The sequence below is a fragment of the Penicillium arizonense genome (genome assembly GCF_001773325.1).
Source record: "Penicillium arizonense strain CBS 141311 chromosome Unknown PENARI_contig030, whole genome shotgun sequence".
NCBI lineage: Eukaryota > Fungi > Ascomycota > Eurotiomycetes > Eurotiales > Aspergillaceae > Penicillium > Penicillium arizonense.
The window spans coordinates 140,522-165,468 of NW_019173307.1; the positions used below are offsets into that span (position 1 = coordinate 140,522).

At 49.3% G+C, this 24,947-nt stretch overlaps 9 protein-coding genes across 9 annotated transcripts; 3 read left to right on the forward strand and 6 right to left on the reverse strand.

Moving 5' to 3' along the window:
• Positions 1-79: 79 nt before the first annotated feature.
• Positions 80-799, reverse strand: PENARI_c030G05651 (uncharacterized protein; the record flags this gene model as incomplete). Its single annotated transcript, XM_022636393.1, has 1 exon — positions 80-799. The coding sequence occupies one exon, from the start codon at positions 797-799 to the stop codon at positions 80-82; it is 720 nt and encodes a 239-aa protein (XP_022483777.1).
• Positions 800-972: 173 nt separating this feature from the next.
• Positions 973-2,355, reverse strand: PENARI_c030G09680 (FAD-dependent oxidoreductase; the record flags this gene model as incomplete). The annotated part of the gene is made up of 6 exons (XM_022636421.1): positions 973-1,316; positions 1,370-1,745; positions 1,809-1,912; positions 1,961-2,064; positions 2,128-2,265; positions 2,327-2,355. 6 exons carry the CDS (start codon positions 2,353-2,355, stop codon positions 973-975), a joined length of 1,095 nt encoding a protein of 364 aa, XP_022483781.1.
• A 1,455-nt stretch (positions 2,356-3,810) lies between these two features.
• PENARI_c030G03835 (uncharacterized protein) lies at positions 3,811-5,384 on the forward strand (the record flags this gene model as incomplete). Its single annotated transcript, XM_022636376.1, has 4 exons — positions 3,811-4,030; positions 4,129-4,541; positions 4,595-5,179; positions 5,250-5,384. The coding sequence occupies 4 exons, from the start codon at positions 3,811-3,813 to the stop codon at positions 5,382-5,384; spliced, it is 1,353 nt and encodes a 450-aa protein (XP_022483741.1).
• Positions 5,385-6,005: 621 nt separating this feature from the next.
• On the reverse strand, positions 6,006-6,930 carry PENARI_c030G04986 (type 1 glutamine amidotransferase; the record flags this gene model as incomplete). Its single annotated transcript, XM_022636387.1, has 3 exons — positions 6,006-6,296; positions 6,396-6,622; positions 6,690-6,930. The coding sequence occupies 3 exons, from the start codon at positions 6,928-6,930 to the stop codon at positions 6,006-6,008; spliced, it is 759 nt and encodes a 252-aa protein (XP_022483770.1).
• Positions 6,931-7,993: 1,063 nt separating this feature from the next.
• PENARI_c030G12329 (uncharacterized protein) lies at positions 7,994-11,915 on the forward strand (the record flags this gene model as incomplete). The annotated part of the gene is made up of 6 exons (XM_022636437.1): positions 7,994-8,743; positions 8,793-9,499; positions 9,558-9,722; positions 9,784-10,055; positions 10,522-10,801; positions 10,874-11,915. The coding sequence occupies 6 exons, from the start codon at positions 7,994-7,996 to the stop codon at positions 11,913-11,915; spliced, it is 3,216 nt and encodes a 1,071-aa protein (XP_022483760.1).
• Positions 11,916-11,991: 76 nt separating this feature from the next.
• Positions 11,992-14,247, reverse strand: dbp7 (putative ATP-dependent RNA helicase; the record flags this gene model as incomplete). The annotated part of the gene is made up of 1 exon (XM_022636435.1): positions 11,992-14,247. The coding sequence occupies one exon, from the start codon at positions 14,245-14,247 to the stop codon at positions 11,992-11,994; it is 2,256 nt and encodes a 751-aa protein (XP_022483736.1).
• Positions 14,248-15,612: 1,365 nt separating this feature from the next.
• Positions 15,613-16,791, reverse strand: PENARI_c030G06764 (pantoate--beta-alanine ligase PAN6; the record flags this gene model as incomplete). Its single annotated transcript, XM_022636399.1, has 2 exons — positions 15,613-16,694; positions 16,755-16,791. 2 exons carry the CDS (start codon positions 16,789-16,791, stop codon positions 15,613-15,615), a joined length of 1,119 nt encoding a protein of 372 aa, XP_022483764.1.
• Positions 16,792-17,077: 286 nt separating this feature from the next.
• PENARI_c030G03089 (lysophospholipid acyltransferase family protein) lies at positions 17,078-19,776 on the forward strand (the record flags this gene model as incomplete). The annotated part of the gene is made up of 6 exons (XM_022636370.1): positions 17,078-17,633; positions 17,693-17,911; positions 17,962-18,217; positions 18,267-19,254; positions 19,308-19,564; positions 19,617-19,776. The coding sequence occupies 6 exons, from the start codon at positions 17,078-17,080 to the stop codon at positions 19,774-19,776; spliced, it is 2,436 nt and encodes an 811-aa protein (XP_022483712.1).
• Positions 19,777-20,665: 889 nt separating this feature from the next.
• Positions 20,666-24,453, reverse strand: PENARI_c030G01338 (uncharacterized protein; the record flags this gene model as incomplete). The annotated part of the gene is made up of 2 exons (XM_022636357.1): positions 20,666-21,653; positions 21,830-24,453. 2 exons carry the CDS (start codon positions 24,451-24,453, stop codon positions 20,666-20,668), a joined length of 3,612 nt encoding a protein of 1,203 aa, XP_022483723.1.
• Positions 24,454-24,947: the final 494 nt, after the last annotated feature.

Sequence of the window (24,947 nt, forward strand, 5' to 3'; positions counted from 1 at the left end):
TTTACGGTCTATTTTTCTTTCAACTCACAACTCCCATCAAGATACAAATGACCCCAAACTCTCTAAATTATGAAACTTCCTAAATCACATCCTGCTTTTTCTGCAATCTAACTTCAGAAAGGCCATTAGCAAACCAACTCATTCGCACCGGATCCTTCTGCAAAGTCTGATAAATGTGATCCAAGTCATCCCCAATTCCGACATCGATGGCAGTTTTCAAACTCCGCGAATCAACAAAAGGAGCAATACACGGCCAAACTGATTGCACATTATTGAAGAAAACCTCCACAGCCAGATCCCCCATCCCCTTGATTTCTTTCATGAGGATTCCAGCTTCATCTCTGTCGAAATCCGCTTCATACAAAAGGTTATTAAGATCTCCATCTGAAGCCATGTTAGAAACATCCTGGCATAATACTGCACCACCTGATGAAGCTGCATCCAGGGATAAATACTGACCATATTTATTCAAAATGAGCTCCGCCAATTCCCCAAGATTCGTAGCACATTGCTCACGGTAGCGGTTGTACCCCCCATCTGCCAGAACAGCCACTCGATCATCCCATGAGCTGTTTGATAGTGTGTTGATATCATGATAGCCGGCGTCGATGAGCGCTTTGATGGTTCGTTGTGTCAATTCGTGTGAGATTGGTCGTGCTTTGACTAGAGCATCCATTGCCATTGCTAGAATTATTCCTGGGCTGGCATCTAGGGAGTTCTCAAGTGGCGTATGGTGGAGAGGAGATCTACCAAAGTCATTCAAGACTTGGTTTATCTTTTGCGCTGTTTCTTCGGACATTGTTGCTTGATGCTAAATGATTATCTCTGCCTTCATGGAGTTGAAATAAAGCAACGAATTGACGTCATAGTGACATATGGGTGGATTGCTATGTTCTATCCTCTGGTGATTTCTAGCAATCGCCATGCAAGGCAATATACACGCTTTTCCTAAGGAGCCATAGAAAGGCCGACTTAGAGCTTAGCCCGCGACTTGTTCTGCAGGACCTCCTTGACTAAAGACACAGCGGTATCTGCACAGCCAAATGAAGCCTGGTAGCCAAAGCCACCATGGCCGTAGTTGTGCACAACGGAGACGCCGTCGATTTTCTCTTTTTCAATGCGAGGACCGCCCTCCCTCAGAGGCCGCAAGCCAACGCCATGCCGGATGATATCCAATCCTTCAATCCCTTGTCCCTTCTTAACGAGGCTCGGGGCGATCGCAATAGCACGCTTCATGATACGGTTCGCAAGGTTCATGTCTGGCGTTCCATCCCAGTTGTGCTTTTGATAAGATCCACCGAGGATAGTACCCCCACCTACACATGGTAAGCGAGTGTTCAATCAAGTTGAAAAAGATAGATGAACTTACCCGCGGCTCGGGTCATGATGTACAATGCTTCGTCTTCTCCATCATCGGTTCCAGATGCCGAGACCATTGGTCCTGGATCGTTGCGGACTACGACGATCTGGCCACGAGCAGGATACATCTTCCCATCGAGGACTCCGCCAAGGGTCTTGGATGATAGACCAGTGCAGTTAATAACTACATCAGCCTTCTGGCCTGTATGATGAGCATTGGCTGCATCAGCGATATGCTTGAAAACCGCGCGCTTGAACACCGCGCCGTTCTTCACACATTGACCCACTAGCCAAGACAAGTAGACGGGTGTGTTGATGCAGACGGAGGTGAATTCTTGGGCGTTGTCAATCCCAGGCGCTAGCTGATCAGAGGGGATGTTTTTGAACTAGAACGTTGAGTTAGTCTCTGGGGATTCCACGATCCTGTCGCTTAAACAATCATATCTTACATCCGGGACGACATCTTTGTACCACGGGTTTGGCTGAACCAACTCCGAGAACCACTGCCCAGTGGCAGATTCCTGGTCTTTCTTTCGGTTGTAGATCAAAGTGCCTTGGGATGTCAGATATGTGGATGCTCTTTAGATCCCGGGGAACTTACCTCGGAAGTGAATACCAGCCTCTGGGTACTTCTCTGCAATTGCTTTCAATGCGGGCCAGGTATCGCGCTCCCATGCATGGTGAGCACTTCCTTGTTTTCCAACCCTGTGCAGGAGCAAGATCAGTAAGGAGGTGTATTATTGATGGGGTGTTCTATGTATATCATACGGCATGTAGTTGGCACCGGCCCACGGAGATGCATATTCAATGTCATAGTCTCCAGGCATGTGTTTTGCCAGAACAGTAATCTTGTTGGCAGGGTCCTGCGAGAGCAGATACGCAGTAGTCAAGCCAGACACACCGGCCCTAACCTACAAGTCAGTGAGAGGCTCAATGCACCATTTGCTGCGGAGCTAGAGGGTCTTACCCCAAAACCACGATGTTGTTTGCTGCCATTCTGTGTTTCGCTTAGTTTCCCCAATGTTGATCTGTTGTCAAGACATTAAAATAAGAAAGAAAGTCTCGCTCCCCTTTAAGATCCGAAGTCAAGGCGGGGGGCGTGAGGGGGCGTTATCAGGGACATTCGATAAGCCGTTCGGGTTGTGGGGCTTTTTTGTCGCTACAACCCTTTTACTAACTTAGCACGGGTAATCTGGATTATGTCATTTCTCTCAATGATCGATCCACGGAGTAAACTAAAAACAACAAAAGTAATAAGTTACGATAATTAAAAAGAAAAAAGAAGATTAAAAAAAAGAAATGGAAAGGGCCCGAACCGCGATTCGAACGCGGGGCCTCTCGCATAAGAGTATTTTACCATGAGAATTGTTCTGAAACAATTTCATAATTAAGCCCAAAGCGAGAATCATACCACTAGACCATCCGGGCAATTATTAGTAATATACTCTAGAATTAGGCTGTATGACTCAAACACATCATTCCCAGCCCCATGTTTCGAAATTAGGGCTCTGGCCTAATTATTTATTGTTTGTTTGTATGTAATGTTCAGGCGGTGTGGGCATATAACCAACCAAATCTCTTAAAAAAAGCAAACAAGCTAAGTTTTCTCGGTGGGGATGCGGTGGATACATAGTAACATGAAAAACGCCTCCGCACTGTTTCGATTCCAAGGTTGCTGTTCTTTTTGCTACAGCTACAGTACATGTATATAGAGCACCGAGTAATGCTATATGTTTTATGTTTCTCAAGTACGTATTCCCTAGTCTATAACTTGCATTATACTGGAACTGAGCTGGTTTCCCTCGGCCCTTGTAAATCTTCTTAATACAAGTAACTTTAATCTCAAAAGCATGACAGGGCGCCATCCAATAGAAATACAGACAAAACAGTACATGTAAATCAGTACCTTGTACTCTGTATATAATTGCTAGAATGGTTCCTGTTATATTGAAGCCTCAACAATCCCCTGCTTTTCATTCAATTCAATAAATCCATGCTGTCTCAGGATCTGGGCCCAGTAAGGAGACTCCGTAAAGTCCCGCGTTCTCCATCCCTCCAGACTCCACTATAGTGAGTGTATCCATCACATCTGACTCCTCGCCCACTCACTTGACTCTTATTATACCATCAATGGTCAGGGGGAACTGAGAGGAAAAAAGAACAAAGAAGTAAAAGGATATAAATAGTAATTGAATCCCTAGAGGCCCATTGTGTAGAGCAGAAGTCGCGTATGTCATAGTGGGAAACTGCTCACGTGGAACCAATCACCACCCACCAGCATTCACCGCCTCGATCGGCACTCAAATCTGCGAGAATTGGTGAATTTCCTTTCTCAAACCACCCGCAGGGCGCCCGATTCACCTCTGCGGGTTTGATTTATCTTTCCCTAGATAGCCTTATTGATTCCTTTCTGAATTGACCAATGCCGACTTTCAGTCGAGTACCTTCAATATGTCTCACCTTACTCACGGTGGCAGAATCGTGCCCATACTCACGGGTCATGAACACCAAGTGCAAGAGGAGCTTCCCCAGACGGCCGACCCGCTGCAGGACCAGCAGGCTGAGCTGCTGGCCAAAACACAACAGAATAACTCCACCATGGACCACGCAAGCTTGGAAATGCCCTGTTTGAAAGAACGGGGCCTGTTTGCTCTACCTACCGAGGGAGATGGTAAGCTAGTCACGCTTGTTGTCACTCGTTGAAGCTTTAGAGCGCTCGTTGCAAGCTGTCAAATGGATATCTGCCCTTTCTGACGCGTCAAATCATAGGCAACTGCCTCTATTATTCCCTCTCCGACCAATTGTACGGCATCACCCACCATGCCGACGAGATACGCCAGCGCCTGGCCACCCACATGGCCAACAACAAGAAATACTTCATGCAGTTTGTCGTGGCAGAGGGTGGGGAACGCCGTCGGCCTAAACGTGCAGCTGTATCCGCGTATGCTACGCGTTCTGCCGATATTTTAACCCCGTCTCTTGAGGACAAGGAGCGTCGGTTCGAGGACATGATCGCGACCACTCGCAAGAACGGAGAATGGGCTAGCTCTGAGCATCTCCAGGCATTCTGTCAGGTCTTCCAAGTCGATCTGAATGTTTACACCATGGACGGAGTCCAGGTGTTTCGAGATGTCAATGCCCTTCCCGATCAACCCCGAGATGTACTTCACGTCGCCTTCCACGTACGTGGTCTGCTTTCTTCTGATGCCTTTGGGCTATGGGCTAACAACCACAGGACTTTAAACATTACTCCTCCGTGCGGCGTATCAATGGCCAACACAAAGGGCTTCTCAGTGGCGTGAATATCATCCCACAACTCAGCGAAGACATCAAGCCCGACGTAGACAGGAAACTAGCAGAAGACTGTAAAGACATACCCGTCATCGCAGGCAATACTCCTAGTGGCCCTGATACCACCGACACCGACTTGGCCGTTGACCTCTATCCCCCCTGGGATATCAAATCCATCCAAGAGTGCTTTGGTGGCCGCTATGACCGCGAGACGATCGTGGACATGCTTCAAAAATGCCGAGGTGACATCGACCGCGCATTTGCTGCCTTGCTTGACGAAAATACCGATGTGCCATTCGACAAGAAGGCTGCTCCAGGCCTTCCTATCAAGCAAAGCTTACAGGCATCACGGTCTTCTTCCCCGTTCAGCACTGGGAGCAAGCGATCCGCAGAAGACAGTGACGACTCAGAGGATCCACGTCCAGCTCGTCGAACGCGACCCAAGCGGCGAATTGTTTCCAACCTAACCTTGGGAGTTGGGATATCATTCAGAGATGACCAAAACGAGCTCGTCTCTTTGAATCTTCGCGTGAGTATCCACATATAACCTCAATCTCCCCCCTTCCGTCGTACTCTTCGCTAACATCTCATGGACATAGATGGAATCCGAAACAGAAAACGGTCAGAACACAGACCCCCTCTCCCTCCCTGGTAACACAACCCCGGAGCAATCGGACTCAGACGGAAAGGCAAACCCGCGTCGCAGCGGCCGAATTTCCTCCCGACCACTCTGATTTATTTGTTTGTTACTTGTCTTTCTTGTCTCCGGTCAGACCTTGCATTTTCAGCGATTCAAACTTGCATGGAAATGGCGTTAGTGGGTGGAGCGTTTGGCCTTTCCCCTGTTTTGTTGGCATCTTTGCATCTCCCTACGGGGTTCAGCGGCCTGCGTGGCTATGTGGAACGGGGCGTTCCTTTTCCTATTCTTCTTTCTTTCTGGCATAAACTTGCATGAGGGTGCCTGGTGCATTTCCTCAATAGAACATGACATGCATTTATGACAATGATACTGATTGCTACTTGGCTTCTTCCTCTTGCTCTGGAAACACATTTTTTATTGAATGACAGGCATAACCAGTTCAGTTTCATCGTTCGCTCATAGGACAGTATCGGGTGTCGGTGATATCTCGTAGGCACAGGGTAGTAAGAAGTTGAAGTAGGTTCAATCGCATTACGTTGACCTCCAAGGCCATGCTAGTCTAAATATGTACAAAAGGCTAGATCTATGTAATATCTCTATCTCAAACCTCCTGAAGGGGCCCCACGAGCCCATCACACAATCGGGACCAGGCAGAATTCAAAATTGAGATCCAAAGTAGTACAGTGCCTTGTCCCATCGGATGTTTGTTCCTGCTTTAGTCCTCGAGTAGGAACTTCAGGAACACCGCACCAATAGCAACACCATCATGCTCATTATGAGCCCTGCTCAATGCATCCTTACCCTGGGCCTCTTTGAATATACCGCTCTTAGCCCGGCTTTCAATAATTTCTGTGACGATGTCCCCAGTAAATTCGGGGTGACCCTGAACAGTGACAAAGCGGCGCGGCGAATACATGCCCTGCACAGCACAGCGCGGGGAAGAACCCAACGGAGTGACATCTGGAGGGTATTCGAAAACAATGTCCCGGTGCATTTGCTGGATGCGCTGTTTATTTGTTCACACCCTGTCAGCGTTCTGCGTGGCATTGCACTGCATATTTCGGAAGCCTGCTACGACTTCCGGACAGACAGGAACTGAACTTACGATCTTGTCCCGCCCAAATAGCTCCTTTCCTTTATCTGTCAGGTCCATATCGCACACGGCAATTTCCCAGCCTTGGTCGCTTCGTCCGACCTTGGCGCCTAGTGCGCGACCAACGATCTGGTGTCCGAAGCAGATGCCGAGTAGGCGCACTCGGTCCTGGGCGAGGACTTGTTGGGTGAATTCGACGAGGCGGTTGATCCAGGGGATATCTTCAAATGAATTATGTCCTGTCCGGGTCCGATTGCTGTTAGTATACAAGCTTGAGCTCATCGGGTTGTCTGAGTCATTCCGCACTTGAACCTGTTAGAAGCACGGCATCGACGTCTTCTAGCTTTGGGTATTTGTTGTCATTCACAATGTCCCATGCTGTGATTTCCATACCAGTCTCTGGGTTGAGTTTCTCCGGTTGGTTTAATGTTTTCGCGCTGGCTGTAAGGAGGGCGCGGAATACCCCGCCATATCCGTTGTAGCGGCGGTTGATGTTGTCAAGAGGAGTGTCGCATTCTAACACGGCAATACGGAGGGGCGAATGCATTGTGTGGGTCGCAGATAGATGTATGCAGAGTTCATGAGTTCATGTAGCGCAAAGGTAAAGAAAGAAGTCTGTATGGTCCATGGGTGTCTACAGTATCTCTTATCGGCCGAGGTCGATGACAAACCAGCCCTACAGTAGATGGATCTATCAAGATCATCCAGATATACATGTTGTTTTTTTTTTCTGCATGCATAGGTTCAGCTGAGCCAGTAGGTTGTGTTGCTTTCGATATCAACTCGAGTATAGAGTTACAGGCATTGAGAAAGGGCATATTGTCGCCGTGGTTCGCAAGTCCGTCAGACTATTGCGGAGTTGGATCCAGTTCACCGGTTGGAAGGTATGCTTGACTGCCCTTGACCACTTTATTATCTTTTCTGACAGCCTCCCAGTCATCAACTCATATGCCGCTGCTCTTCGTGTCACTTTCATGTCTGTGGCTCTTTGGGTGACTGTTCTATTTATTCTACATTGCCGAGTCCAATTGCCTCGATTGGCGAGGAAAGTGCGTAGATAATATCTATTATATACTTGGCAAGCAATGATGGTCTATAAAAATAACCTGAATTTAAGAGGACTATAATAATCATAAAGTGTACTTAAACGTATGTAGGCAAACATGCGTACTCCATATACATGGGGATCTTGGCAAAGCGGGCCGGCCTTTTTTTCTCTTCGGACCTTGACATCCACTTCCCCGCGACACACATATTTGTGCTGGCATCGGCTGGTGAGTACTTTTTCTTTTCTCGGGGGATATCCTTGAGCTGACGATCTTCCTAGAACACCGATTTATCTGCCGAGCACCTCCCTGTTTGCGCACGCTGGCTGTTAGATTCAAGCCCTTGAATCGCAAGCTCCGACGATCGCCTTCCTCTCGACAAATTCCCCACTCGCAATTACTACAACTGCCAATATCGAACATGGCCAGTCGAGTGAAATCTACAAGGTCATTTTGTGTATTCGGGACTCCTCTTTCGGTTCGGACCCAAGTCGGCGCCGGAGACTAGAGACAGGTCTGGACCAGAGCTCAAATCAAAAGGGCACCAATTTCAATTAGATGGAAATGAATCTTCGGACATCTGCGAAATCGCAGGCGCGATCACCTACAGTCGACTCGAAGACATCGACTCCAAAAAGCCAGACAAGCGATTCACAAAGTACACCACGTCCGCGCCGGAAGAAGACCGCGGGCATTGCAGACACCAAAGCGAAGAGGGTGCGCACGGGCTGCCTGACTTGTCGCGAACGACATCTGAAGTGCGACGAGGCCTTAGGACGGTGTCATAATTGTCGCAAGTCGAACCGCATCTGTCGACGTGGTGTTCGCCTCAACTTTATTGATATTCAAAATGTGGCGCCTCCACATGTTGTCGCTCGACCCCATGGTGCCAAAGTGACATTTCGCGATGATTCGCGCTTGATCGCGTCTGAATATGTCGGAGGGTTCGAGAGATACCCACCCGTTCAGCCGGAAAGTCCTGCTGAAGAGCAAAGACTTTTACACCATAGCTTCGAGGCTATGGGGCCTGATGACCTGACGAGTCTTTTCCAATCTGTTGCTCATTCTTTCGATCCGTTAGATTTTGATGTTTCCAACCCAGGCAACGCAGATTTTGGAACCGATGTCTGGCAGCAGTCTCATCTGGTACCAGGAGATGAACTCCTTCCGCATGGGACATCCAACTTCGCGCGGAAACTGGCAAAAAATGAGGGAAGTCATTCTTTCATCGCAGATCCTGACCGAATGCTTCTTTTCCGTGCTTTTGTCGAACACGTTGGGCCCAGGCTGGATGCGATGGATGCAATGAACCATGTTTGTCACCCTTGCTAAATCGTCTCGAGTGATTTCTAATGATGAATAGTTTACCCATATTCTTCCGTACTACGCCCTCGACGAACCTATGCTGCTCAAGGCACTCCTAGCGTGCGGCGCTAGACATCTTTCCCTTGTAGATTCTTCTCACGAGGACGGAAAGGCCATGCAGCTCTACGATGAGGCTACCCAGGATCTGTTAAACTCCGTCCATGATTCTAATCGTGACTCTGTTCTATGTGCAGTAGCGGCCCTGGTTCTTGGCTTCTTTGAAACAATGTCACAGCTATCCTCAAGTCGGAAAGTCCATATCGCAGGCTCGCGAGCTTTGATTCGAGAATGTGGCTGGACTTCCAAAACTCCAGGGCTCGGTGGAGCGTGTTTCAGAATCAGCATCAGCGCAGAGCTACTTAATTGTGTACGATATAATTGGAGTCTGTCCTGGGATCCAAGCACTTGGGGGATTGATATGGACATGGACCATTGCCACACTCCCGGTGGGAGCAGCGAGGATTCATGGTCTCATCGCATCCTCTATATCTGTGCAAAGGTCGTCATCTTCCAAACATCGTTGTGTCAATCTCAGGGTTTGAGCAACGATGCAGCTACGGCTCAGCTCAACAATCGATTCCAGGAATGGAGTCTTTACAACAGCTGGTGCGATCATTGGGAGAAATCGGCCCCCAAGTCGATGGCTCCTCTTGGGTACTTGCAGCCCTGGCAGACAAACTCCAAATCCGCGTTTCCGGAGGTTATGTAGGTTCCCGTTCATGTTGGACTCGGTATAATATGTACACCAACTGATTTCTTTCAGGATTCTTAAACGATCTGCGACTGTTGCTCGGCTATTTTACCATGTGACGCGAATTTTGCTATCCAAGTCAAACCCTCTGCAGTCAGAATTCGATGGAGACATGCGTGAGATGCAAAGAACCCACGCACACGAAATTTGCGGCCTCATCGCATGTACCAAGGACCGGTTAGTTCAAAGGCTCATTGCGCGCTACTCACATCAATGGTGCTGACGCATTATCACCCAGAAGTCTTTCCGATATCTCACTACGCTGTCTTGCAATCGCTGCAGAATGTCTAGAAGCCCGCTCGGCCCAAGAAGAAGTGATTGCCATTTTTGATGCTATCGCCGAGACTACTACTTCCAACGTTGAATCGGTCAAAGATGATCTAAGGCGGATTTGGAGCTGGGTTGATGCTCACCCGCACACTGTTACCCCAGCCCAAATGCACAACCACTACTACGAACTCGATCCGTCGCTAGCAATCTCCGAAGCGTCTGGTTCATCTTCGGATCTATGTAACCCACTCACGACAACCGGGGACTTTTCAATGGAGAATCATCCGTATCAGGGATATTATGTACCACCTCACCATCACCATGCACTCGATCAGTATGACTATGGTGCATATCTGATCTGATGATCCAAAATTTGATGAATAATGAAATGTTTTGTTGGGTTTCTTCCCCTACTCAGTCAATATGATATGAATGTTCAAAAGTAGTTTTCTGATGCTAGCCAGGGGCCTATGGTAAAACCTCTCACGAAATTTATAATGCTCACAACATAACTGTGTTTTTGGTCGAATTGAGCCGTATACAAGAAATCCATACCTTCATTTACCGGCCTCGACAAGCTGTAACAGATTCTATATGTAAATATATTATCGTATATGATTAATGACAACGATACAAAATTTGGCACACAAGGATGGCGGTGTGAACGGGCAATTCCCCGTTTAACCGCAATACCACCAGCTCATAGATATCAACATCAACGCCCAAACAGCTAAGATGGAGAATAAATCAGCCCAGGCTCAATCTCCAGCCACGCCAATCTACATCCTCCGCGGGCACGGTGCACCAATACACGCGCTACACATCTACAACCAGAACCTGCGCCTTGTATCCGGCGACGCCAACGGCTGGATCGTGATCTGGGACCTGGTCACCAAACGCCCAGTGACAGTCTGGAAGGCGCACGCAGGTGCCGTGCTAGAAGTAAAAGGGTTTAACCTGGACTCGGGCATAACCGAGATTTACACGTGAGATGACCCTATCCTGTCCTAATCCAGCACGTCTTAATTGACCACACTATATTAACCCATCTACGACAGGCATGGCCGCGACCACAAGCTCTGCGTCTGGAAGATTCGATCAGAGGATGAATCATTTCTAGACAAGACACTTCCGGTCGACATGAGTGGTCCTGCCCAGGAGGGAAGTAAGACTCAGCCATGGCTGCTACATGCCATGCCCGTGAATGCGCTTAATTTCTGCGCGTTCTCTATGACATTTGTCAATATGGACGGGCTTCCTGTTTATCCATCGCAATCTGCAAAACCACAGAATACATTGTTTGCAGTTCCCAATGCTTTGGACTCTGGCGGCGTCGATATCTTCCACCTACCATCCGAGCGCCGGATCAGCACTATTCCATCTGATTCATCGACGAAGACTGGAATGCTGATGGCTGTCAATATATTCGTGACTTCTGTTGGGGATCTGTTTGTCGTTTCAGCATATGAGGATGGCCATGTGATGGTTTACGCTCATCGTGGTGCTTTGAAGACGGCCAGTTTTGAGATCGAACACATTAAGAACTATCCTTTGAAATGGGAGAGGCTTTATGCCGGCCGTCCTCATACCCAGCCGGTTCTTTCCCTTGACGTCTCGGCTTCTTACACGCATTTTATCTCTTCCTCTGCTGATGCCTTGATTGTCAAACATCCCATTCCCAGTCTGGCGTCTGCTGGTTACATTCCTACGGCTGGCTATAAGGAGGAATCTCCCTTGCAGGTTGTTAACACCAGACACTCGGGTCAGCAGGGTCTGCGCATCCGGTCTGATGGGAAGGTATTCGCTACTGCCGGTTGGGATAGTAGGGTACGGGTGTACTCGGGGAAAACAATGAAAGAGCTGGCTGTGCTCAAGTGGCACAAAGATGGATGTTATGCTGTGGCTTTCGGAGAGATTGAAACATCTTTATCTACAAGATCTACAGAGAAGGAGTCCTCAACTGCAAGCCAAATGGCAGTTGCTGCACGCGACTACTCTCTCGCAAATGTACAGCAACAACGGAATCAGAAAGTACAGCAGACTCATTGGCTAGCGGCAGGTTCCAAGGATGGGAAGATTTCATTATGGGATATCTACTGAGATAAATGCTAATGCTATAAACAACCATATGACCATGCTTTTTTTGAGACGAATGAGATGCCAAGCCAGAAACAGATCAAGCCAAGTTGAACTCGCTGGCTCCGGCCATGTTCTCTCTCATCTTGGCTCTCATCTTGCGAGCAGCATCATCCAGATCCGTCGTGCCTGGAGCCTTGTCCTCAGCGCCAGCCTTCCTCTTGGTACCTGCGGCACCGTTGCGCGCCGCCTTGAAGTCCTTCTTGGTGTCTTCCTGCCCAGGTCGTAGACCAGGGACGTTGATTTTGCCTGGTCGGTCACGCAGGGCGAAGCTCTTTGCAAGATGACCCAAGTGGAGCTCTTTGATGTTAAACATGCTCCGCTCAGCAGCAATGTGCGTCGCGTATGCGCGAACATGAGATTGGTAAGCCCGACGGGCCATCTCCAGGTATTCAGGATTCTCCAGAGCCCAGCGCTCTACATCCATCTGCCAATCGGTAGTCTTCTCCTCCCAGTTCTTCTTTCTGGAGTCGTTGCTTCCGAAGCCGCGCTTGAGAATCTCATTGGCATCAGTCCGGGTGAGAGCTTTGCCTCCATCGCGGTAGCCGCGCTTGAGAATCTCGACATAGTTTTCTTCGCAGCCGGGCTGGAGGAAGATTAGGGCGCGACCGTCTCGTCCGACACGAGCTGTACGACCAATGCGGTGAGTGTGGTCATCCGAACTGAAGGCTGGATCGTACTCAACGACCAAATCCACGTTGGGGAGATCAAGACCACGGGCGGCCACATCGGTACAGATCATGACGCAGGCCTCGGTGCTACGAGAGAAGGAACCAAGTGTGGCGGTTCGAACATTCTGGGGGAGGGAGCCGTGTAAACGATGTAAGAGGACCGGATTTCCTGGATTGGAAAAGGCTCTACCGGGAGCAATGGTGCCGTGGGGTGACAATTCCTCTTTTTCGTCCGGTTTTTCCTTGTCTCCTTCCTCTTCATCCTTCTTTTGTTGCTCTCGGTCTTGGTTCCTTGAAAATAGCTCGAAGTGGAAGTCGACGGAATCGGCGCAAGACATAAAGACAATTGCCTTCATTACCGATCCCTTTCGAATGAACGTCCTCTTCAAGTAGGCTGTTAATGAAACGAGACGTAGCTTCGGTGCAACAATCGCGTACGACTGCTTCAACTGTGCTGGGACGCGGAATGAGTCCTCCTCATCCTTCTTTGGCGCATTCTCATCCTCGTCCTCCGGATCAGCCTTGATGTGTACCGCATCCTTCAAACTGATTTCTCCCAACTTCTGCACATTCATCTTCAATGTCGCCGAACACAAGATCGTAGTTCTGCGCGTAGGCACACCGGGAACACGACTCGGTCTTTGTCTGGCGTCCAGTTTCTTAACAATTCCCTGTAACTCCTCCTCGAAACCCATATCCATCAAGCGATCACCCTCATCCAGCACCAACCAACGCACATTGCTGACGTCCAAAGCTTCCGTGTTGTCGAGATGGTCAGCCAAACGACCGGGTGTCGCAACAAGGATGTTCAATCCTTTCCTTAAACGAGCCTTTTCCGACTTCTTCTTCTCTCCACCAATTACCGTACCACAGACCAGCCAGTTCGCGCATCGGAGAATGTTCTCCAGCACGACGGAGATCTGCTTGCACAGTTCGCGAGTAGGCGCCAGTACAATGGCAAACAACCCACTGTCACGGTGGACTTGGTTGTCATTATGTTCTTTTGTGACTTTCGAGAGATCCATAATTCGTTGCACGAGCGGAAGGAGATAAGCCAGCGTCTTACCGGAACCTGTCTCGGCCTGGATGAACGCATCACTTTCCTCCTTCATCAACTGCCCAATAGAGCTCTTTTGAATCGCCGTCGGCGCCTTGAGCTCAAGCTTTGTGAGCAGATGCGCCGCGAGATTGGGCGACAATCCCAGGTTCGTGAAAGTGTCCAGGCCGTCGATCAGCGGAGCGTTGGTCGGCTTTGCGTCTTCTTGCTCTCCCTCGGCCTTGGGTTCTTCGGCATTGCGCGGTTCGGGATTGCTAGTGAAAAGCGAGGAAACGAAGTGACGGGGGTCTCGCGGGGTCTGGTGTGGGCGTCGATCGCCGCCGGAGCGATGAGAAGACTCTTCGGTCCTTTGACGTTTAGCAGGCCGCGGGCCGATTTGAATTTGGTTTGGGTTTTTGGAAGTTGCGTTGCGTGCAGCTGCGTCTTTGGGGTCTTTCTCCGAGCCTCGATGCGCCAAACGCTTCTTGGCTACCAATCGGTCTCGCCATGTTCCACCTTTGAACTTTGCCTCGGGCTTGATGACAGTGTCAGCAATGCTGAAGTTCATAAGCATGCCATCGTCAGCCATTTTGAAAGACAGTCCCTTGAAAATGGGGGAGTTGGAGGGTTTGGTTAAGGCGGTTGACGCTGAGACTTTTTTTCCGCGCCAAGACTTTCACGGCTCCAGCAAATTTTCTCCGCCCTAAGGATCTGCCCTACTTTCCAGAGATGTTTGAGATGCGATACAAAGCTTCTGTCCTCTTTTGCTTAGTTCTGTTGGTTTATTAGAGCTCAATATTGTCATTAATACAGAAAAGCTTTGCTACAGCCTACCCGAAGGTAGCGGCTTCCTCCATTTAACACGTTTAAACACATTAGGCCGTATAGACATCCTTCGCCATATATTCTAACGAATTCATGGCTACTCGGGCTTTATCAAATCCCTACTATAGACTCCTCGGATTAAACCCTTCGACAAATTTGAAATATAGACAAAGAGCAAATGATATAACGGAAGCATATGACCTATGCTAGTTTACATGTGCAGGAATAACCGTGTATAATCCTCGCTACAGCGGACAACTCCCTGTGCAAGTTATGACCTATTGTAGCGATGTTTGGCTGTATCATCTATATCCATAAATATCCACTAAGAAAACCTACCATGTTTACTTTTTCTAAGACATGCGGTTCATTGTATCTAAGTACCTAAAGTATATCCCCTATTAGGAACAGCGTGACTGTTTGTTATAGGCTTAATAGACATTAACAATGTCTTATCACTAGATAATCTAGTCGAGGATAATTTTCAATTTTTTTAAGTTATTTTGTTGTTAAACAATCATGCCTAAGAAAGTAAAGTTCTGTCTACACCACAAGTTAGGTAGTTTTAAAGCGAATTTTATTTTCGAACACGATTACACCAGAAATTTACGTTCCATACATCGTCGCCCGGATGGTCTAGTGGTATGATTCTCGCTTTGGGCTTAATTATGAAATTGTTTCACAACAATTCTCATGGTAAAATACTCTTATGCGAGAGGCCCCGCGTTCGAATCGCGGTTCGGGCCCTTACTTTCCCATATAACGTGTGAAGGTTTCTCCTTTTTATTGTTTTTATTCCTAGCTACTTTTTGTTTCCTTTATTTTATTTACTTTGCTTTGATTCCTTTTACTTTGTTTGATTCAATACTTTTTGTTTGATCCTAATTTAGCGTATAGGTCAATCTCATAGGCGCCAGGGTGTACTGTTATCATATAGGCATCCGTACATCATAGATCCTACCCTAACGATACAAATTTGTGCTGGTATTGATCTATCATAGCGAGATTTAATATAGTTATTGAATCGCCGTGCGGGCCACGTTGTTCTATGTTAAGTAAAGCGTACTATTTTGATTCTATATGAAGTGACCTGCGCTATGCTACATATTTACTAAGGGCTCGATATTGATCAAGCACGAGGATGCAGAATGAGGTTGTCAATCAATCGCACTGGGACCTTGCCATCTCCCAATCCGCAGTCCTCATCAGGCCTGGATTCTTCCAATGGTGCCATCTTGAATGCAGTGCTCAAGACCGCTCCCTTAGCCGGGTCGACGATATCCAGCTCGTCGAGGGTATCGGGATCCGCAAGGGAGATGTAATCGACCTCATAGAGTGCCCTCTCAGACGGTGACAGACCTTGCTGCTGAGAGAGGACAGAATCTGCCACACTGTTTGCAGCTCCAAGGATATCTGCCCGGCTGGTCTTACCAGCCAGATAGGCATCTTCTGCAGCCTTAAGAGACTTGTAGACAGTGAGTCCAATGGATCGCCTCCGGTCTCCCAGATACACGTTCCGTGAGCTCAATGCCAGGCCATCAGATTCACGGGTGGTTTCCACAATGCGCACCTCAGTGCCCACGTGGAAATCCTCCACCATGCGCTTGATGACCACGGTCTGCTGCACATCTTTCTGGCCGAAATAGACACGGTCGGGGGTTGTGATGTTGAAAAGCTTCATGCAGACAGTTGCGACACCTCGGAAGAACACTGGTCGAGAGCCACCCTCCAATTTTGTAGAGAGCGGGGTAATGGTAACAAACGAGCCATGGCCATCGACTTCGGACGAGGGAGGCAAACCGGGGTAAATCACCTTGGATGTCGGGGCGAAAATTGCTGTGATACGTCCCGCGCTAGCACTGTTTTCTCCCAGGCGTTCCAGCTCCTCGTTCAGCTTCTCCAATTTCTCCACGTCGGTATCCCAGGTACGGGGGTAACTTGACAAGTCTTCCGTCACTCCGAACTGTGTGGGATTGACATAAATGCTCACGAAAATATCTGTGTTCTCGCGTGCTGCTTGCCGAATCAATGAAAGGTGGCCCTCATGAAGAGCGCCCATGGTGGGAACAAAACCCACGGTGCGGTCCTTTTTAAGCAACTGGCGTCGCAGCCCACGGATCGAGGGAACATCGCGGAAGACTTGGAACGAAGATGGTTGGCGGGCGGTTTGAGAAGCCGCAGTTGCATCGGCAAGGAGGGACGAAGCTGTCGCTGGTGGGGGAAGAAGGTAAGCTTATATGGAGGTAGCAATTTAAGCTATAAGACACATACATGAGAAAGATTTCACTCCATTGACGAGACGAGACATCTTGGAGGAATTGAGTGTGTTCCCTCCCTTGAAAATTGACGAAGATGCACAAAGATCAAAAGTACGATGTAAGCTGGAGCTCACCACGTGACCTGCCTCGGCTCCATGGGGAAACATGAGACATCCGGGGATCGGCCGTTTATTGTTAATAGCTTAGCTATGGCCTCTCCCATATCTCCGCTTTTGAGAGAATCACTTCATTCCTCTACTTTATCTTCTCGTCAATGGAGTTGACGCTTCTATGATTTGACCCCAGGAACCTTCCCCCGCGTTATACCCGTACAAGATGCCCCCTAAACCGGCTGTCGCCGATGACCATTCGGCGCCGGACCTAGAGATCGTCAAGGACCAGTTAACGATTCATCCCTCAGGCTTCACCGGAGGCCCCGAAACACAAGATGATCAAATGACCGAGCGCAATCTTGTCCGCCACATGGCGCGATTCCGCGAGAACCCCTTCGATTTCCTCCGCGAAGTGAGCTTGTACATGTCTGGGACAGGCTGGCGTGCCTATGACGATGCTATCGGCCAACCAATATTCTATTCGGGCTTTTCCGAAAGGATGAAGACCTCTATTTTGGCCAGTCCGCTCCTACAGAACAAGGTTACCGAGCTAGCGAATCGTCGGCTTACGGTAGAAGAGAAGGAAGGATTGCTGGCAATCAAGGATGGCGCAACACTCGACGACAAGCGCGCTCGTCGGAGGACTGAGCTTGAAGGCAATCTTCGGGAAGTTGTGGACACGATGATGGACAACATGATCTGCAAAATGGAAAGCAAGAAGTTCATTCGGGGTGCTTATTACATGTGCACCCAACTATTGACTCGCGCTTACCATCAAGGTAAGTTGCTTGCGCTATGTCTACTTCCCTGCGGACGGAATACTAAGCCAGGTCTATAGGCATTCATGTGTCCAGCGAGGAGGTTTTGCGTCTGAGATCGGTGGCCGATGCTGCCGCAAAGAAGAAACAATCGATCGTGTTCCTACCGTGCCACAAGTCGCATGTGGACTATGTTTCATTGCAACTTATTTGCTACCGTCTTGGAATTGCCCTGCCAGTTGTGGTCGCAGGCGACAATCTGAATATTCCCTTGCTGGGCCCATTCTTGCAACACGCAGGTCAGTTGACGGCAGACATTCTAAGCATTGGGCTTTATTGACTCTTATAGGCGCTATGTGGATCCGTCGGAGCTTTGGAAATGACCCATTGTACAATACTGTTGTACAGGCCTACATCGATACTCTACTTCAACAAGGGTTCAACTTTGAATGCTTTATTGAAGGCGGCCGTTCTAGAACTGGCAAGCTGCTTTCACCCAAGTTCGGAATCTTGAGTTTCATTATGGACAGCTTGCTATCAGGTCGAGTTGAAGACACGATCATCTGCCCTGTCAGCACACAATACGACAAAGTCATTGAGACTGAGTATGGCACCCCACTGACAACTTGGAATTGACGCTGACAACTTCTCCAGGTCATACATCAGTGAGCTGCTTGGCCAGCCGAAGGCGAAGGAAAACCTAGCCGATCTTCTATCCTCGTCCTCCGTCTTGTCCCTGAAACTTGGCCGAGTCGATGTCAGGTTCCACGAGCCATGGAGTCTCCGAGAATTCATTGGTCAACAGCTTACGCGCCTGGATTTGCCTAGCGCCAACATCAATAACAAACTCAGTTACGCGGACCATGGCCGTATCCTTAGAACATTTGGCTACCGGGTTCTATCTGAAATCAACGATGTCTCCGTCATGATGCCGACCGCTCTCGTGGGAACTGTACTCCTAACTCTGCGTGGCCGTGGAGTCGGAAAGGGCGAACTGGTACGGAGATTGGACTGGCTCTGCGAACGAGTCCGAGCCAAAGGTGGCAGGGTTGCACACTTCTATCGTTCACCGACAGAAATGGTTGTCGATCGTGCCCTGGATGTTCTGGGGCCCAAACTTGTTGGTGTGATCTCGGGACTGGTTGAACCTACCTATTACGCCGTAGATCGCTTCCAGCTTTCCTTCTATCGCAACATGGTTATCCACCTCTTTATCACTGAGGCGTTGGTCTCTGTGGCAATGTATACGAAGATCAAGCAAGGTGGAGGGCCTGCCAACCAAAGAATCACTTACGAGGCCTTGAAAACCCAAGTCTCGTTCCTTTCCCAGCTTTTCCGCGGTGAATTTATCTTCCCTCCTGAAGGTTTGGCTGCCAATTTGGACAAGACCCTGCGTGGGTTGGAGAAGGACGATGTTATTAAGATCACCCGGGATGAGTCTAGCACGCCACTCTACGTAGAGTTGAGCGAGGCTGAACGGCTTTGCGGTCGTGAGAACTATGACTTCTACTGTTTCCTGATCTGGCCTTTCATTGAGGCCTCTTGGCTTGGTGCGGTGTCTCTCCTTGGGCTGACACCGCCTCTGGATAGTCCAAAGGAGATCTGGATTGATTCGAAAAAAGCACAGGACAGTGCGCAGATCGTAAGTTTTTCCAGTCCTTTATCAAAAGAAGTCGTACTTACTGACAATCACAGCTTGGTAAAACATTATATCACCAAGGGGATCTTTCATACTTCGAAGCTGTCAACAAAGAGACCCTCAAGAACTCCTATCAACGATTCGAAGAAGAGGGCATCATTCTGGTTTCGAAGAACAAAGAATCACGGGTCGGCCCGTCTCTAAGACTCGCAGCTGAATGGGCTCCGCACCGCGATCCTAACACCGGCAAAGTGATGGAGGGTGGACGACTGTGGGACTTTACCGAACTGATCGCCCAGTCCCGTCGCGAGGGGTAAGTTTTCAACTATTCGTCTGTTTGCAAATTGGTAACTAACTTTGAGTAGCAAAAATCGCCGCGACGGTGCAACGGTTTCCTCTCGCGTTCTGACCATGTCCGATCTCGTTGGACGTCAGCTATTCTTGAACGCCGCAGCACCGGCCCCTGCGGATATCTCCTCGCGTCAAATGCGCCGCAAGGCAATTGCAACGGACGCCAAGCTGTAATCATTTGATACCCGCTCATGCACCATGTACAAGCAGTTAACCAGCACTTTTTTTCGATCTGTTTATGTGCATTCATTCAGATGATGCCTTCGCCTGTCCTATTAATACCCTGCTTTCATACTTTGGCGTCGATTCTATATATACATTCTATCATTCGCCTCCGTGAACATATATTTTGCCGTCTACGCTGGTCTACATCTTATCGACTTGTATGGTCCCTTTATCCTGCTCCTAGCTAATACATGTAATAGGGGCGATCTCATGAACGGTAAGGATATACCATAGTGTGTGAGATAGAATACCAAAATGCGAAACATCTAGGCATTTCTGAAATAACTTCGGTATAAGTTGGCTATCAAGAGGGCGCGAGCAAACAAGTCAAATAGTTGAAATAGCTTTGAATCCTACTTGCTACGTCATTAGATTAGAAGTCACGTCTTCCTTTAGACCACCTCCCTGAGTAAGAAAAATGTCACTAAATATTACCGATTCAGTCTCCTACACTACCTCAACGGCCTCCAGAGAGAAACTTGAGGTCCTGTCATCGAAAGAAAACGTGGCAGACATTGACAGCATTCTGGCTGATATATGAAAGACATGAGGAACCTCGCCATATCGTGTCTGATTGAGGAGCTATCAATTCATCAACTTCCCGGTATAAAACTCTCTAAATTGGCTACATACATACATTCTTGAAACAGGAGTATAAAACATCATATAAAACAAACACATCAAAGAAACATCAAGTTCAAATCCGCTGGAACGCGTATCAATCGAAACCAAACAACTGATTCAATAACACAAGTCAAAGAAGCCAGGGTCCAAAGAAAGAAAGGCAAAACAAAACAAAAGAACTAAACGCTAAAGAACCAGCATATCGAAGCCCAAATCAACCTCTCACAAACTGCCCCTTCGGACCAGGACTCGTAGGAGCAGACCGAATAGTTGCAACACGCGGCGGTGAACTGACAACCGGCGTCAACTTCTCCACAGCAGCAGCAACCAAATCCTCCCTAGAAGGTCTAGGCGTCTTAGGATGGACCGTCGAACTATCATCCGAGACAACCGTATCAGTCGACTTCTTCTTCGCAAACTCCTGCAGCCGCGCCAAAATCACCGGCGAATCAGAGTACAACACCACACCCTGCGAGTAGATACACGAGCTAGCCCGCTCCTGATCACTAGTAAAGTCCTCATGCGCAGCTTCGCGCACAATACGCGGGAACGTGCGCAGCACAACATGGCGGGTTGGTTCGCTGCCCTGCGGATAGCTGTGCTCACAGTTCACACCGTACTCCAGCCAGCCTTCGTTGGAGATGCTGTCTGCGTCCGGGGCGGGGAAAGTTGCCAGCACGAGTTCACGTTCGACGCGGGCGTGGCGCCAGGTTTCGGCGGCTAGCTTGACGATCTTGCGGACGCCTGTGACGAGGGAGTCGAGGTGTTTTGGGTCGGCGAAGTGTTTGATGTGGTCTATGATTTCGTCGACTATGACTGCTGCGGCGACGTTGATGGATTGTTTGGCGTCTGAGGTTGTGTAGGCTGCTTTGAGGGTTTGTTGGCGCCAGAAGGCTTCGCGGCGGACCGATTTGCGGCGGATGTCCATTGAGAGCATTTGGAAGAATGTGTCTGCTTTGTCGTAGCGTCGGCCTAGGGTGAAGAGGAAGGGTTGGAAGACTCTGTATGTAATGGTTTTGGATACGACGTGCTGGATGTAGGCGCAGCGTAGTTCGCGTGAGGCTGGGGTGTTGTCGAGGAAGGGTGGGATTTCGGATGGGATCTTGGAGAGGATGTCTTTTGGTGGGTCGATGGGGAGGTAGGCGAAGTGTTCTTTGGATAGGTCGTAGATCAGTTGCGAGAGCTCGTTGAAGCAGTCCAAACTAGAGGTGAAGAGTTTATTAGATCGTGTCCATTTATCGTTATCAACATGAGAATTTATAAGAGAATGTATGTTCGCCTTCGCGCTGATGCAGTTCAAACAAATGAAATGTAGAAAGAGTGACATGAAATACAAGGAAAAGAGAAAGAAAAGTATGGGTTACAAAGGCTCACTCACAAGAATTGATCGCCTTTGGTGCTCTTAAGGTCGGTGGCCTCTCCAAGACTGAGAAGCGTCTTCCTTAGTCTGTCGCAGTCTCGGTCCAAGTGATCGATGGTCGATTTCATCTCACTCACAGCACGCTGAAGATGCTGCTCCTTGATGATACCATCTCCCTCCATCCTCTCTTTCTCTCGCTCGGCGCTTGAGAGCTCGTCATTTTTCTCAGCAAGTTGCTTCTCAAGAGTGGCACGCTGCTCGGCCCAAAGCTGCTCTTTCTCATGGAAGTGAGCTTCAAGCGCAGCAATCTTGTCATCGAGGTCCTTGGCAGCAGCGGCGACCTGCTCGTCATGGGATTTTCGTAGAGAGTCCAATTCACCTGCGTGGCCTTCACGAAGTCCATCTGACTCCGAAGCGTGTTTCTGGTGCAGTTCCTCTATTTCCTTTCGTGACGCTTCGAGTTCGGCTAGCTTAGCTGCCAGTTCCTCGCGTGTCGATGTGAGCGCACTCAGTTGGCTTCCCAATTCTCTCTCCTTGGACTCCAAGTCCGCGATCTTGGACGACAGTTCCGTCTTGGTCGCTTCCAGCTCGGTGCGCTGGGCCTCTAAGGACTCTTGCATGGTCGATCTCTCCTTCTCCCACTCGCCCTTGGCGGCTTCCTGTTCACTGCGAAGCTCTCGCTCACGGGTCTCGAGGTTCTCCGCTGCGATCTTCTCATCCTCATTCTTGATTTCTTCGAACAGCTCAGTAAGCTCTTGCTTCTGTGCTACAAGAGCCTTTTCCTGTTCTTCTTTCTGGTTCTCCAGCTCTTTCTCGTGAGTCTCCTTTGCCTCTTGAATGTCGGTGTTCAGTTGCGCAATCTGCCCCTCGAGTTGGACCTTAGTCTGAGTAAGTTCCTCGTTTGACTTCTGGTGAACAGCCAAACCATCCTCGAGATCTTTCTGCTTCTCTTGTAGATTTCCGAGTTCCAGTCGCAATTCATTGATCGTGTTCTTGAGTTTGGATCCCTCTTCAGCGCTTTGGTTTGCAGTCTTCTTCATTTGGGACTGCAAGGCTTCGATATAGTACTCCTTATGCATCAAAGCCTGTTCGTGTTGGTTCCCAATCTGCTTTATCTCCGCCTCGCGGGTTGACAGCTTGCTATGGGTGTTACGGAACCCATGCAGGAGGCGGTTGATATCCGGTATAGCAGACTGGATCCGTTGAAGAAGTTCGAGGTGCTCACTGTCACTGTCTGGGGGAGACAAGGCTCCGTTCTCACCAGGCTGACCGGCCATTGACAAATTTTGGAGGGCCTGGTATGAGGCCGCGTAAGATGGGTCCGGAATACTGTAGCTTCGCTGCATGTAGTGCGGATCGTGAGAATAGTGAGGAGAGTACTGTCCATATGGAGGGATGGCTCCAGCAGAGCTCATCACCGGTGAGTTGACAGAAGCTGAGCGGCTCGGGGCCACAGAAGGAGCCACAGAAGGGGGCGCGGGAGGAGCTACAGAAGGGGGTGCGGGAGGAGCCATCGGTGCGGATGGGGGAGGTGGTGTTGCAGTTGGGGACATGTTTGGTGATTTATAGGCGTAATGGGAACGTGCAAGGGGACTGCTGACTTTGGGCACTGGTGAAGCAGTGTAGGGTACCGGAGAGGCGTAAGCTGTTGGGGATCCGGCGTAGGGAGAGCCGGCGTAGGGGGAACCAGCGTATGCAGAGCCAGCGTATGCAGAACCAGCGTAGGGAGGCCCAAGGTAGGGCACAGGTGAAGTGTAAGGCACTGGGGAGGCAGTGTAGGGTACTTGGGAGGCGTATAGCCCGGGTGAGCCGTAAGCCGCTTGAGGGTTGTACGGCACTGGAGAAGAGTAGGGGATTGGAGAGGCGTATGGGACAAGCGAAGAGTATGGAATAGGTGCAGCGTAGGGTGAATACGCGGATGGTGCAGGTTGATATAAGTAGTTATCCTGAGATGGACTTGACATAAACCGTGCTTCAGTTAAAGACGGCGATGGCAAGGGCACACTGGCCGCAGCGGGAGAAAATGGATCAGCTGGTGGTGCTGAAACTAGTGGTTCAGAGGCCTCGACTTCCTTGCTTGGGTCATCCAAAGGCTCTTCGTCTTTGGCTTCTGTGTCGTCGGCGGGAGGGTGGAACGAGGTTGCCTCACCCAAAGGCGGCACACTCTCGTCAAGCTTGTCTGTCTCGACTTTAGGAGACGGTTGATCCGTGGTAGAGTCTGAGATGGCCAACGGCACAGTCTCAGTCACAGGGGATTGTTGGTTGGAGACAGGATTTGGGATAGCTGGTGCCTGTTGGTCAACCACAGGAGCTTGTTGGGTTGGAACAGGGTCTGAAACGACTGGGGCCACAGTCTTAACCACAGGGGATTGTTGACTCGTGACAGGGTCAGAAATAAGGGGCTCGTCGTCGTCGTCGTCGAATACCTCGTAAGCTGACACAGGCAAAGGCGTCTTTATCTCAGGAGAATGGGCAATAACAGGCCCAGGGCCTTGGTCAGTTTCCTGCGCCGGAAGTTCAGGGCTGCCAGGAGTGGGAGTGTTTGTAGTTGTCTCTGGGACATCAGGACTCTTTGCCTTCTTAACCTTCTTCGCATTGGCCTTGGCCTTGTCTTTGGCCTTGGTCTTCTTGCCCGCGACCATCGCGGATGAGTGATGCGTGCCCAAGAATGCTTGAAAATGCGAGATGTGAGAGACGTGTTACCAATGGGATCAATGGGCTAAATCGAGCATGAGTAATAGTCAGATGCTTCATGGGGTGACTGTACGTTTGCAACCAGCCCTGGCGATGCCTCAAGATATAGCCCAAAGGTCTATAGTTGGGAGAGGAAGTGAGATTCCCCAGAATAATTAATAGCGCAAGCCAAGTGGCCGGGGATGCTGATCGGGCAGTGATTTGGAACTAAAGCGTGGACACAAATGAACCACAATAACAGATATGAGGCGAAATCAGAATTCTATTCTTGAACGCTGCAACGCACAGAAATAGAAAAGAAACAAAAAATTATCTAGACTCGAAAATTAGCACCCGAACGTTTGGCACAAAGGCGCGGACCGAACCTTGTACCCAGCAATGAAAGCGCAAAGAACGAAAGGGCACAAATAATATCAAAATATTCAAATATCGAAAGATGGAA